Below are 13123 nucleotides of genomic sequence, written 5' to 3'. Positions count from 1 at the left end.
GAAAGGATCAGAGGTGCAATAAATCTGGAGCATGTAATGAAAAAAAGAAGCTGTTGAGGTGAAAATTTGGCAATGCTCTGCCAGAAGTCCTCTGTTTGACTACTGGGAGAAAAAAAAATTATTTTTACTACCTCCAGCAGAAACCTGTCTCTCTGGTCATTAATAAATTCATGAATAGTCCTTTTTGTGTCCGCACCTTCAAAGAAAATTGAAATAGACCTAGGTTTAGTTCATTATCCCTCAAGAGTGCCTATAATATAAAAGCTATATAATTAAATTACTGTATATGGTATGTATCTGACTTAAAAAACTACTATCCCTTCAAATAAAGTTTTTTTCTAATCACTAAAAAACTAATTTCCTAATAGTAACTATCATTTATTTTGTGTCCATCATATTCCAAGAACTTTATTAGACATTTTAAATAAATCATTTTATTTAATCCTAACAATAACCCCAGTGAGGTAGATATTTCTGAAGCCATCCTGTATGTGAGCTCAGAGATGTCAAGACACTTGCCCAAGATAACAAAGCTAACACGTGGCAGAAGGGGCATATGACTCCGAAGCCCGTGCTGAAGGAGACGGAGCTGTTTTAAATCTTGGTGTTTTGACCAATCAGGATATCAAACCAAAGTCCTTTGGCAAAACATGTGTGGGGATCACAAACCAAATTTACGGCAGGAAGGAAAAAGATGACAACTAGCTTTACTATCTAATAATAAAAAAGACTAAGTTTCCTTTTAAGGTTTCTTCATTCTGGAAAAATTACATATAGGCTGCATTTCAACAATGTTCACTTCATGAAAAACAAACAGAATTTGGTATAGAACAAAGTCTCCTGATTAAAACATAGATAAAAGTAGAAATAAAATAATGTTTCCTGAATAACCAGTGAGCCCGTACTGCCCTGGGAAGCCCAGAGTCCCGTTGGGTCGTATTCTGCCCCCGCCTCTTAGCAGCTATGAGGACCTGAGTAAATTACTCAACCCTCTCCAAGCCTCAGTTTCTTTGTCTGTAAAAATGAGGATCCTAACTGTGGTAGATTGTATTATTGTTCCAAACTATTTCCTGCCCCTCTGCGGAAGAAGATCATCTCCCCCTCCCCTCACTGGTGTTGGGCTTGACCACTGACTTGATTTGGCTCATGGAACGCCAGTGGCAGTGACCTGGATGGCTTCCAGGCAGAAGTTTTAAGAACCACCACTGGTTCCCTTTTCCTCCCTCTGCTGTAACTCCAGCAACATACCAGTCAGGGGCTGTTCCTTCAGTGCAGGGCCCAGTGAAAAGCACCAACGTCAAAAGGTGAATGACAAATAAACTTATGTTGTTGCAAGCCACTGAAATTGAGGAATGGTTTATGACCACAGCAAAAATTAGTCCAAGTGGGTGATTACTATTACCTCTACCTCATAGTGGTATTATGTGAAGAAGGAAGTGAAGCAACATTTTATAAAACATAATAACTTCTTTTTCTTAGACAAAGAGAGAATGAGAGAGAGCCCATGAGCTGGGAGGGGCAGGAGGAGAGGGAGAGAGAATCTTTAGCAGGTCCCACATCCAGTGTGTCAAGAGTAGAAGCTTAACTGACTGAGCCACCCAGACACCCCAACACATAACTTCTTAACAATTGTTAGCTATTATTAAAAATACAATTGCAATGAGTAATCACTTAATTTTTCCAGATCAATAGTAGCAATATAATGATTATTTTAATCATAAAAAATAGTTCTGTAATTATGGGTGACAATAAGCCTTGGAGTCGGACAAGTATTGGTTTGAATTTCGCATCTACCTAGTGACCTTTAATTAGTGATTCAATCCCACTGAGCCATTTCATCAGAGGAGGAGAAGAGAAACATCTAACAGCATTTTGTTGAGGATTAGATAAAGTAACATGTGAAGATAATAAGCACCTAGCTATAATGGTTTTCTTTTTAATACATAAAACCTTTTTATTATAGAAGTCCTCAACATTCGGGGCGCCTGATTTGCTCAGTCATTAAGTGTCTCCTCCCTTCAGCTCGAGTCATGATTCCAGGGTCCTGGGATCCAGCCCTGCATCGGGCTCCCTGCTCAGTGGGGAGCTTCTTTCTCCCTCTCCTGTTCCCCCTGCTTGTGCTCTTTCTCTGTCAAATAATAAATATAATCTTAAAAAAAAAATCCTCAACATTCATAAAATGAACTGCCCTGTACCTATCACCTACTTCAACACAATCAGCATCTTATCTCTCTTGTTTCATCTATTGCTATCCCTCATTCCCCCCTCACTGGAATATTTTAAAGCAAATCCAAGCCACCATTATCATTTAATCCATAAATACTTTAGTATGTAACTCCATCAGATAAAAAAGCTTTAAAACATAGCCATAATATAGCTATAATCCCCCCCAAAATGAACAATTCCGTAGTATCATCTTATACCTAGTCTGGGTTCAAATTTTCCCAGTGGTCTCAAAAATAATTTTTTAGAATTAAAAAAATTAAGATCTAAACACAAATCAATTTGGTTGGTATAGCCCCTAAAGTCAACTTTCTATCTATAACTGCCATCCCTACCCACTTCCACCCACACACGACCTTTTCTCCATGCCATTTACTGGTTTAAGGAAACAGAGCAAGGGCGCATGGGTTGTTCAGTCACTTAAGCGCTTCACTTGATTTTGGCTCAGGTCATGACCTCTGGGTCATGAGATCGAGCCCTACGTTGGGCTCCTTGGAGGCATGGAGTCTGCTTAACATTCTCTCTCTCCAATCCCCTGCCCCTCTCCCACCCCCTCTTTCCCTCTTTTAAAAAACAAAACCAAAATGAAAACCAGACCAATTTCCCTGTAAAATTTCCTGTATAACGGATCTGGCAGATTGCATCCTCATGGTATTATTTAACATATGCTCAATCGCCCATGTTTATTTGATCAGATTCAGGTTCAATTTACCTAAAGAATATTTTTAGTAGAAAAGAAGCATGAAAGTGCTTACTGTCGCTTTCGTTCAATCACTTATGATGGGTCACATGAATTGGAATACATTTCAATTTTAAAGATCCTATACTGTCCATTTACTAAATATTAGAGTCATGCTTACCATTTTAGGCTACTTTAGGCTGAGTTGATGTGATTTTATTCTTTCTGTGATCTTTATTCTGGTAATTCTGAAAGATTCTGATGTGATCTTTATTCTGGTAAATAGACTGGTTATAGTGGGTTTTCCACTTTGGCTCTTCTAGCTATCCAGAAAGGTTTTTGAAACAAGGAGACCATGTATGATAAAACCATCTTCCAAGCACTAGTGTCCTTCAACACCAGAGTATCTCACCACTCACTGGGGATGTGATCCAGTGGTGTCGCCCCTTGGAGTAAAACCACAGTCAGGCTTCCGGCTCCCTGGAGGGGGAGATAGCACTTCTAAGACGAAGCTCAACTATCTGTCTGTGACAGCTGCCTGCGTAATTTCTTTGAGGTGATCTAGCAGTTGGCTACTACCACATACACAAGAATAAAATAACTGGGCTCCCAAAGTAAGGGTCACTTGCTCGTTTTATACCACATAGGCTTGTTTTTAATCAGAATTCAGGCAGGAAACGTGATGTTGGTAAATGGGCGCTTCACCAAATCAAATCATGATTAGAAAGTCTGAGGGGAATTTCTTTATTTTCAGTGAAAATGTCCAAATGTCCTTATCTGTGTAATCAGCAGAAACTGACAACCTGATTTCCATTGCTGACAGAGCTCAGATGGTGTTGGATAATACCAAACAATTTTACCATTTCCTTTTAAGAGTCTAGTGTATTTCATTTACTGTTAAGAGACCAGTAACCCCTCTGTCAACCAGCCTGGTGTTGAATAGGGTCATCTGCAAAGTCATATTTGCTTGTTCTCTCAGAAGTGGTACTGTGGCATGGATTTTTGAAGGTCGCCACTTTGTGTAGAACTCAAAAGCATGTCACGTATAATTTTAAGTGCTCTTGATAACTTAGGGTTCACCATTCTACAGAGATGAGCTATGAGACACAAGACTGAAGCTAGCTTTACCCTAAACACGGTATAGTCACTGATACCGCCATGTTGCCTGACATTTTTGCACTTCTTTGTACAACTATAGTGCAGAATACGCACCTCCAAGATCTAAAAAAGTTAACATGGCTCCCCTCTTCTACGCTAATTATTGACTCCAAAGTTCTTTCCCAAGTGTTTCTTTTTTGTTGCTCTCTGAAGATTTTTTTCTTTTTGAATCACGGTTTGGCAGAGTTACCAAATTTTTAAGTTACCACAGCAAATCCTGGGCACTCGATGTATCTTTCTTCCTCTTTGCCTCCCTTCCTTTGTTCCTTACTTTTTAATTTTAATTTAAAAATTTAGTTAAGACTCATCCTGGGGGAAGATTTTATGACCCCATCATCCTATCATTCATCACTTCAACCACACTTAAACTGCTTTCTATCTCATTTGTAAGCACTTCTTGATCTGATAAGTAAGAAAAGTCAATGAAATTTTGATTACCATATTGTTCCTTTTCATAGAGCAATAATTAATATCCTGTAATATTTTACCTTGTTGCCCTCAAGTGCCATTAAAACAGGTTGTATTTTTGCAACAACAGGAAAACCTATTTAATTCTATTAGCTTCCTGATTCTGGATATATGAGCTGTATGGTGCAGAAAATCAACACTTCACTTTAGAAAGTTTCTATATATTTCTACATTTAGAAATGGGTTTAAATGGCTGTAGCTATAACCTTTAATACTGTATCATTTTAGCAATGACTTTCTTCCTTAGAGCCATGAAAATGAGTAACAGTGTATTTCTTAGAAATATGTTTTCTTATTTAAAATAGATTTTGTCCCAACTCTCAGTTTCCATTCACATCCCCCCCCAACCAGAGTATGAGACAGCATACTTTTCTTTTTAACCTCCAGAAAGCCCCTAAACCTGACATTAACAGTAAATACTCAAAACAATATTCTTAAACAGTAATCTAGACTTACCTTCTGTTAATCTTAGAATAAGAGAGGGATCTAGCCCAAATTTTTCGAATGAGCCACCATCTGTGTCAGAGTAGAAAGCTACTTGGCCCAGGTGTGAACGACTCTTCATTCGAGATGAAAATGTAGACTTCTGGTAGACTTTCATGCTGCGGTTTATAAATTTTTCCTGCCCAAGTTGAAAAGAATTTCTAATATGCCAAAATAATGTTGTCTTTAAAAATAATGATCAGATATAAAACTATCATTTACAGTAAGTCTTTTCTCATTACTGGTACATTTCTCATTACTGATATTTTAAGCAAGCAACTTTGAGTTCTTATCTCTGAAGGAGTTTACAATTCTTTCTCTTATGAAGCTGAGCACAAATATAAAGACATTCAACATTTACTAAACATGTACATCATAAATATGAGCCTGGGAAGGGTTTTGGCTTTATTTTCATTTTCATGTTTTTTTAAAGATTTTATTTATTTATTTGACAGACAGAGATCACAAGCAGGCAGAGAGGCAGGCAGAGAGAGAGGAGGAAGCAGGCTCCCTGCTGAACAGTGAGCAGAGAGCCCATGTGGGGCTCGATCCCAAGACCCTGGGATCATGGCCTGGGCCGAAGGCAGAGGCTTTAACCCACTGAGCCACCATAGGCGCCCCTATTTTCATTTTTATTTTTTAATCCTTGTCTTGCCCAATTGCAGGAACTTGGAAATTCCACTGATTTGAAAGGACTGGTTGTGGAATTGAATTGAAAACTTGAGAGGAAAAGGACCTCCCAAGTACACATAAATAAACCAGACTTTGAAGTTCATGGATCTTTGCTCAATTTAATTTTGGACACTTTCAATAAAACTATACAACACAAGCATAAATCCTTCACCTTACAGATGAATCTGTTATTGAGCATTTCAAGATAACTTCTTCATTCCAAATGGGATTTAAAAAAAAAAAATCCTATAATCATTCTTTATCTCTAGGAATAAGGACAGCAAACCTCTTGTATTAAATGGTATAATGATATAAGTAGTGAGATTAACTGCAAAACACAGCTTTGGTAGCCTCATCTCTAATTTAGCTTCATACCAACTAATTCTAAAATGACTCCCTCCTCCACTTTTGTTCCTTCTTCCTTCCCTGCCCTCTTCCCTAATACACACATATGCATTCTCTATCTGTATCTGCCTGGCAGATTTTAACTTATTCTTAACAATTCAGCTCTTGCTATCTCTTCAGTGATGTCTTTGTGCATTTATTTATTTGCTTGTCACAGAGACAACCACAGACACACATACACACCACCACCACCATCCTCTCCAACAAAGATGCTCACTCCTTTCTCTACATGTCCATGTCCTTTGCTCTATTACTGTAATGTATCAGCTCTAAGATATCATTGGATGCAGATGCACTGCAGATGCAGATCCTGTTGTGCATGGCGTCCCACCTATAGAAGTTGGATCCCAATTTCAGGAATGAGAAAATGTGGGGAAAAATATGGACAATGGGGACGCCTGGGTGGCTCAGTTGGTTAAGCAGCTGCCTTCGGCTCAGGTCATGATCTCAGCATCCTGGGATCAAGTCCCACATCGGGCTCCTTGCTTGGCAGGGAGCCTACTTCTCCTGCCTCTCTGCCGCTCTGTCTGCCTGTGCTCGCTCGCTCTCTCTGACAAGTAAGTAAATAAATAAATAAAATCTTAAAAAAAAAAAAATATGGGCAATGAAGTGTCATATGTGTTGGTCAGAGTGTGTCTGTCTTCCTCCAGGAGGCAATGATCATTGGGTCCTTCCCATGGGCTGGATGCTCTTCCTGTTGTGCGTGCTTATGCCCCAGCATAGCGGGTGACCCACACATCCACACCTGACCCCTTGTCTTCACCCAGCAGAGTTCGTAAAAGTGAAGGATAAGAAGACAAATTTCTAACATTAATTTGGAGGAGGCTTTTAATAAAACTTTACCTTTCTCCTTGCTGCCATTTCATTTTCTTTGAAAAGAAAGAGATCTTTGAAAAAGATCCTATATGGCTTGTCCTTTTTGACTGGTTCATCTTTTCCTTTATCTGTAAAAAAAAAAAAAAAAAGGAAAAGAAAAACATCTGTCGTCCCTGTTCTGTTGACCAGAAGGAAAAGGCTTCCACCAGAAGGAGCAGGTGGACGGGTAGGTCTCTGAGGTGGAGGGCACAGGCAGCCCTTGCCTCTCCAACTGAGGTAGAGATTCAGGGCCTGGATTTTAAGGGCAGAAGTCACAGCTAATCTGTCTGTTTCCCTTGGCACAGTGCTTAGTACTTCGGGGAATGAGTCTATATTTGTTGTGTAAATAGAGAAGGGGGCCAATTACAGGATAGTGGGATGTTATCTTGAGGCATTAAGATTTTGCTTCTTCTGGTTACTACAAATATATGTACTATTACCCTTACACTGCCATTTTGGCAGCAATAGACACAGTCACTACCCTTAGGGACATCCTCGGTCCAGACTAGAGAGTCTTCCAAAAAAAAAAAAAAAAAAATCAAAGATAGTGACAAGTATGGGCAAGGGTGTGGAGGAATTGGAATCTTAACATTCTAATGGGAAGGGAAAATAGTGCAGCTGCTTTGGAAAACAGCCTCAAAAAGTTGAATATATAGTTGCTATGTGACCCATCCCTTCCACTCCTAGAAATGAAAACGTATGTCCACATGAAAACTTGTGCATGAATATTTATAGCAGTATTATACAGAATAGTCAAAAGATAGAAACAACCCAAATATCTATCAACCGATGAATGGGTAAACAAAATGTGGTATATCCATACAATGGACTATTAGTCAGCCGTAAGAAGGATACATACTCTAAGACTGATGAAACTTGGAAACACTATATTAAGTAAAAGAAGCCACATGAAGTCCCTGCATTATAAGATTCCATTATATACCATGAAATGTCAAGAATAGGCACAACCATGGAGCCAAAATGTAGATTAGTGGTTGCTGAGGGCTGGATGGGCGTTAGGGGCTAAGGGGCACATGGTTTCTTTCTGAGATGATAAATATGTTCTAAAATCGACTGTGGTGATGGTGGCATGTATCTGTGAGTACAAAGCATGGACTTAAATACTTAATAAAAAAAGAAGCCTGGCCATAAAGGGGCTGGTGAGGAAAAGGGAGAGGAAGGGAGGGAGGGAGAAGTCAACTGAATTTCTGAATGAACTTTTTGTTTTTATTCATAAAATCCGATGGGGAGCCTGGGTCGTTCGGTGGGTTAAGGCCTCTGCCTTCGGCTTGGGTCATGATCCCAGGGTCCTGGGATCGAGCCCCGCATTGGGTTCTCTGCTCAGCAGGGAGCCTGCTTCCTGCTCTCTCTCTGCCTGCTCTCTGCCTACTTGTGATCTGTCAAATAAATAAATAAAATCCTAAAAAAAAAAAATCTGAAATGATAAAAGGTCTCTCTCTTTTTCTTTCTTTCTGGCTTTTTAATGCTTGGGGCTAAAAATTTTAGCTTCAGATACCAAGAGCCAAAAGTAGGAATTCTGGAGCTTAGAACTGACACCTTAAGTCAGAGAAGAGTAAGGGACAACTGAAAACGCACCCCCCTTCCTGCCCCAGCCCCTGCACCACTTTCACCTCCCAAATACCAGAGTATCTTGAAAGTGCCCCTCCTCTCTAAGTGGCTGAAAGAAACAACAGGGCCGGGAGTTACTGGCTGGAGCTTAAAGGCTGTCTGAGCATGAGCTGTTTGCCAGGGATTCAGTTGGGAAAGTGGGAATGTCTGGGATAGAAACCCCAGGCACGTTTTTCTGTGGGTAATGGGTTAGGAAGAAAGAAAATTGCAGAGGTGGAAGCTTTGAGCTTCTGATTCACCTTGTTGGTAAAGGAGGGATCTCCTGCCCCAAATAGTATGAGATGATTGAACATACGACACTCCACACTGGACTGATGAGATAGATAGAGGTTTATTAGTCACTTACACTCACAGCTCAGGGAGGAGGACACCACCTGCCATATAGGGCCACATCAAAGAGGTCAAGACAATACATGAAATCTTAGGCCTTATAATACATGAGCAGACAGGTCAGAGGGGTTCAGGCAGCTGGGCTTGGAGACAGCAGGAGTATGGAAGGGCATAGCCAACAGGCTGAGGCCCAGGTGGCAACAGAAGTCAAGGACCCAAAGGTTCTTGGGCTTGAGTGGCATTGCCAGAGTTCATGACCTGTACCCTATACTCTCAGGCCAGAGCTAGGCCTGACATCCCAGGAAGGGACCGCTGATGTCCTCCAAAGGGCGAACCATTGGTAGGCTGGACATTTCTCTCAACCAACCCTCTCTCCTCCCAAGAAAAACCTCGCAAACTTACTGTCCACCCCACCCTAGGTGGCTTAAAATCTTGAATGCCTGAATTTAAATTCTGTCCGACCAGGTTTCAGTGTCCTGGATTGACAAGATATTTTTTTCCCCTCCAACTCCAAACCCAAGTTCCTTTTGGTTATAAAGAAATGGAAAAAAAGTAAAACTCCAAACACCAAGTATATTAGTTTCCTATGGCTGCCATAATAAATGGCCACAAACTTGGCAGCTTAAGACAAGAGAGTTTCTCTCACAGTCCTGGAGCTCAGGCATCCCTCATCAAGGTGTCAGCAGGACTGTGCTCCCTCCAAAGGCTCTGTGGGAGAATCCTTCCTCATCTCTTCCAGTTTTTGGTGGCTTCAGGCATGCATTGGCCGGGTAACTCCAATCTTTGCCTCCGTGTGCACAGGGACTTCTTTTTCTCACAAAGACACTTGTCATTTAGGATTTAGGACCCACCTTAAGTCCAGGATGATCTCGTCTTGAGATCCTTACCTCAATTACATTTGAAAGACCCTTTTGCCAAATAAGGTCACATCACAGGGTTGAAGACACGGAGAGCTAACATTTTGGAGGGACCACTTTCAACCCACTCTAACAAGTTTCCAGAATTATAAACTCACTCTAAGCACTGGCTGTTAGCCAGTCCTTCTCTCCACCTGAATGACTTCCTAGTCACATGGAACTGGGGCCACCACAACAAGTTACTACAAACGGAGCGGCTTAAAACAGCAGGCACGGATTCTCTCCCAGTCCTGAAGGCCAGAAGTCTAAGAAGAAGGTGTGGGCTTGGTTCCTTCCAGAGTCTCTGAGGAAGAATCTATGGTGTGACTTTCCCTGAGCCCACGGAAAGTGCCTATGGAACGCCTGTCCCCTGTAACACACTCTCGGTGTTATCCAATGTTCAAAGCTTTGTCAAACCTGTCAGTGACAAAGAAGCTATCCTTCTATACCGATAAATATGAATTCCTTGCATACTTTTAAAGAAGCAGGAGGAGGAGAGAAAGGTTGGAAAAGGAAAGGAGAGGACAGATTTTGATAAAATGTGGTTATTCATGTCTTTTATTATGACAAATAATTGAGTTAATTGTTTTATATCATGAAATTCCCTACCAATCTAGCCAAATATGACCATTTAACGCCTCTCCAATGTGAAGATTTTTTCTTTGCAGATTAAAATTGGAAGAGAAATCTCTCTTCTCAGTAAGCCATTTATAAACTCCTGACATAGAAAGGCCACGTGTGATGCTTGTTGTGTGCCGTTCTCCTTTTGCTATGTTCCCAATCCACCATGGAGACTGACCATACCAGGCACAAAGCAAGAACTCATTGACAGATTTCCTCTTTACCTTCAGGAGCCCGTGATACCGGCAAAAAAGTTGATGACATTTTGTCTCCTGGCCCTGTCCAAAGAAAAGGAAATGCATTAAAAATAAACTCCGTAAAACTGAGCAGCAGGTGATGTACGCAAGTGTCGAGTCACTAAATTGTACACCTGAAACGAATATAATGCTTCATGCTAACTGGAATTGAAATAAAAACTTAAAAAAATAATAAATTCTGTAAACCTTGCGGAAAGGGGCTGAGTTCAACGACCAGTGATTCCAAACAGCCTTCATTGCTTTTAAAAGCACAGACTCTTTGGTCCAGCAATTCCAAGTCTGGGAACGTACCCCAAGAAGAAATCAGGTAAGTGGGCAAAGTAAGTATGTACAATAATGTTTGTTGACACGTTATTTAATAAACAGGGAGTTGATTAAATAACTCTGGGATACCCATAACTCGGATTGTCCTGTGGTCCCTCAAAAACAATGCTCTGGTCACTAGTCCCTCTGTTAACTATCTATTAAAAGTGAAAAACAAGGAGCGCCTGGGTGGCTCAGTGGGTTAAACCTCTGCCTTTGGCTCAGGTCATGATCCCAGGGTCCTGGGATGGAGCCCCACATCGGGCTCTCTGCTCTGCGGAGAGCCTGCTTCCCCTTCTCTCTCTGCCTGCCTCTATGCCTACTTGTGATCTCTCTCTGTCAAATAAATAAATAAAATCTTTTTTAAAAATATGGAAAAACAAAATATTTCCAAAGGGCGTGAGTGGTGTGGATAAAAGAACATCTGCCAAATCAGATGTTTGAAAAATAGTTCTCCGAACATCAGTTGGGGGAGTGTGGTCTTCCATTTGGAGCAACCTCTCCTCATATTCTATTGGGTTTGGGATTAGGGTTAGGTACCAAATATAAGGAAGTGACCCCTCAAAACTTAGTTATCAAAATAAATAACATGTTAATGCAATTTTTTAAAGAATTCCAGGGGGAAAAGCCCACGGTGAACAAAATATTAGGATTTTAATACAGATGGGATCTGACTGTGCGCCCCATGATCCCAAGAGTGAGCGCCTCCCTTGCCACACGTTCGTTCCGGCCCATGGATCTCATCTTTATGTACATTTTTGATATTTTGTTCTTCGTGGAATTTTTGCATTCATTTTTATTTTTAAAAATAGTGAACTAAAATTTTGTTCGTGTTTGCCCTCCCCTTAGGTTTTGCACCAAAGGTACACATTTCCCTTGCTTCTCCCTGATCCTTGTCTTGACTTTTTACACTTTGTAATATTATTATTTCTCAATGAGCTTGTGTAATGTTTACAATGAAAAAAGTAGCAATGATCCTTTCACAGGGGAGGAAAAAAGGATATTCAGAAGTTTATATAAAAAGGTGTGTCCTCACAAGAACAATGGGACAAACATCCCGTTTCAAGCTGCCCATTTAAATTTATGCCTCAGGTCTCTCAAAGAGCCACATTGAAGAGACTCCCGGAGGCATTTCTAGCAGATGATTAAAGATGCCCACTTTGGAATGGAGAAGCCAGCTTGATATTTACAGATGGTTTGATATTTATAGATTTGATATTTACAGAGGGTATTCACAGATAGTGAGCAAGATCATTTAACATTCAAAAAATATTTATTGAGTACCTCCTATGTGCTAGACACTGTTCTGTGTGCCCCAAACAGGGCAATTTAAAAATGACAGCAACAACAGCAAAAGACAGAAAAACACACTTTCTTCGTGGGGCCTACGTTTCAATTACTCAGCAGCTCTGAGCCTCAGTTCCTAATCCATCAAATGGGAATATAATTTCCCCTCTTCAAGCTTTCATGAGGTTTCAATGACGTCATGTGTATAAACCAGCAGGCAGGGCGCCTCCCACTCAGTAAGTGGGAGCAATTTTGTGCTAATATTTACCAAGGAGAATGTGATTTTCCTTCCAGTGATTATAAAAACAAAAATGGAAAAGAGGGAAGAAATTATGCTGAAGCTTATAAAAGAGAAAAGATTAACACAACACCTATGTCATTGATGTTATACTTTTTCAGATTACTAAAGATTTTTTTCCATAGGCGTTGGGTTCATTCTGACAGTGGAAAAGAAGGGTCAGTGAAAACTTGACAACAGTCTGCTGGGTTGATGTATTTGGAATTTGGGTGGCCAATAGTAAAGACTTGTAGTTTTTTGTATATTTATGTGCTCTGCACTCATCCAAATCCCTAAGATTCTGCTCGGTTCTTTGACATACATTTCCTCTTTCAATTCTCCTATCTATCTAAATTCATTCCCCAATCCAGCTCCACTTATGTTCACTTTGTCTTAAGCCTACCTGGAACAAAATCTTCATCCCTGGGTTCTGGCACTTTTCCCCTCCTAGAAAAACCAGAGGTTGTTGTTCCTCGAAGCCAACTGCTAATAGCAGGTATCTGCTCTGACTCTATCTTTTCAGGAATTCATAAAACATGTGAATGGAACCTGTAGTCTCTAGAAGTTGTTATACATAAAT

The 13123-nt window shown here is 40.4% G+C and overlaps 1 protein-coding gene across 2 annotated transcripts in view; it reads right to left on the bottom strand.

The window, feature by feature from the left end:
• The window catches only part of CCDC38 (coiled-coil domain containing 38), a 47947-nt gene that overhangs the window by 30643 nt on the left and 4181 nt on the right, over positions 1-13123 (bottom strand). For both annotated transcript variants that reach the window (XM_004748501.3, XM_004748502.3), the window contains exons 2-5: positions 10644-10697; positions 6932-7032; positions 4985-5150; positions 132-196 (exon numbers count right to left, since the gene is read on the bottom strand). In XM_004748501.3, the coding sequence (XP_004748558.1) occupies positions 132-196; positions 4985-5150; positions 6932-7032; positions 10644-10683 (372 nt within the window). In that variant the 5' untranslated portion in view covers positions 10684-10697. The remainder of the gene's footprint in view (positions 1-131; positions 197-4984; positions 5151-6931; positions 7033-10643; positions 10698-13123) is intronic.

The sequence above is a fragment of the Mustela putorius genome, unplaced genomic scaffold (genome assembly GCF_011764305.1).
Source record: "Mustela putorius furo isolate JIRA1106 unplaced genomic scaffold, ASM1176430v1.1 tig00000788_pilon_pilon_pilon, whole genome shotgun sequence".
Classification (NCBI taxonomy): domain Eukaryota; kingdom Metazoa; phylum Chordata; class Mammalia; order Carnivora; family Mustelidae; genus Mustela; species Mustela putorius.
This window is presented reverse-complemented; position numbering and strand designations above follow the sequence as displayed.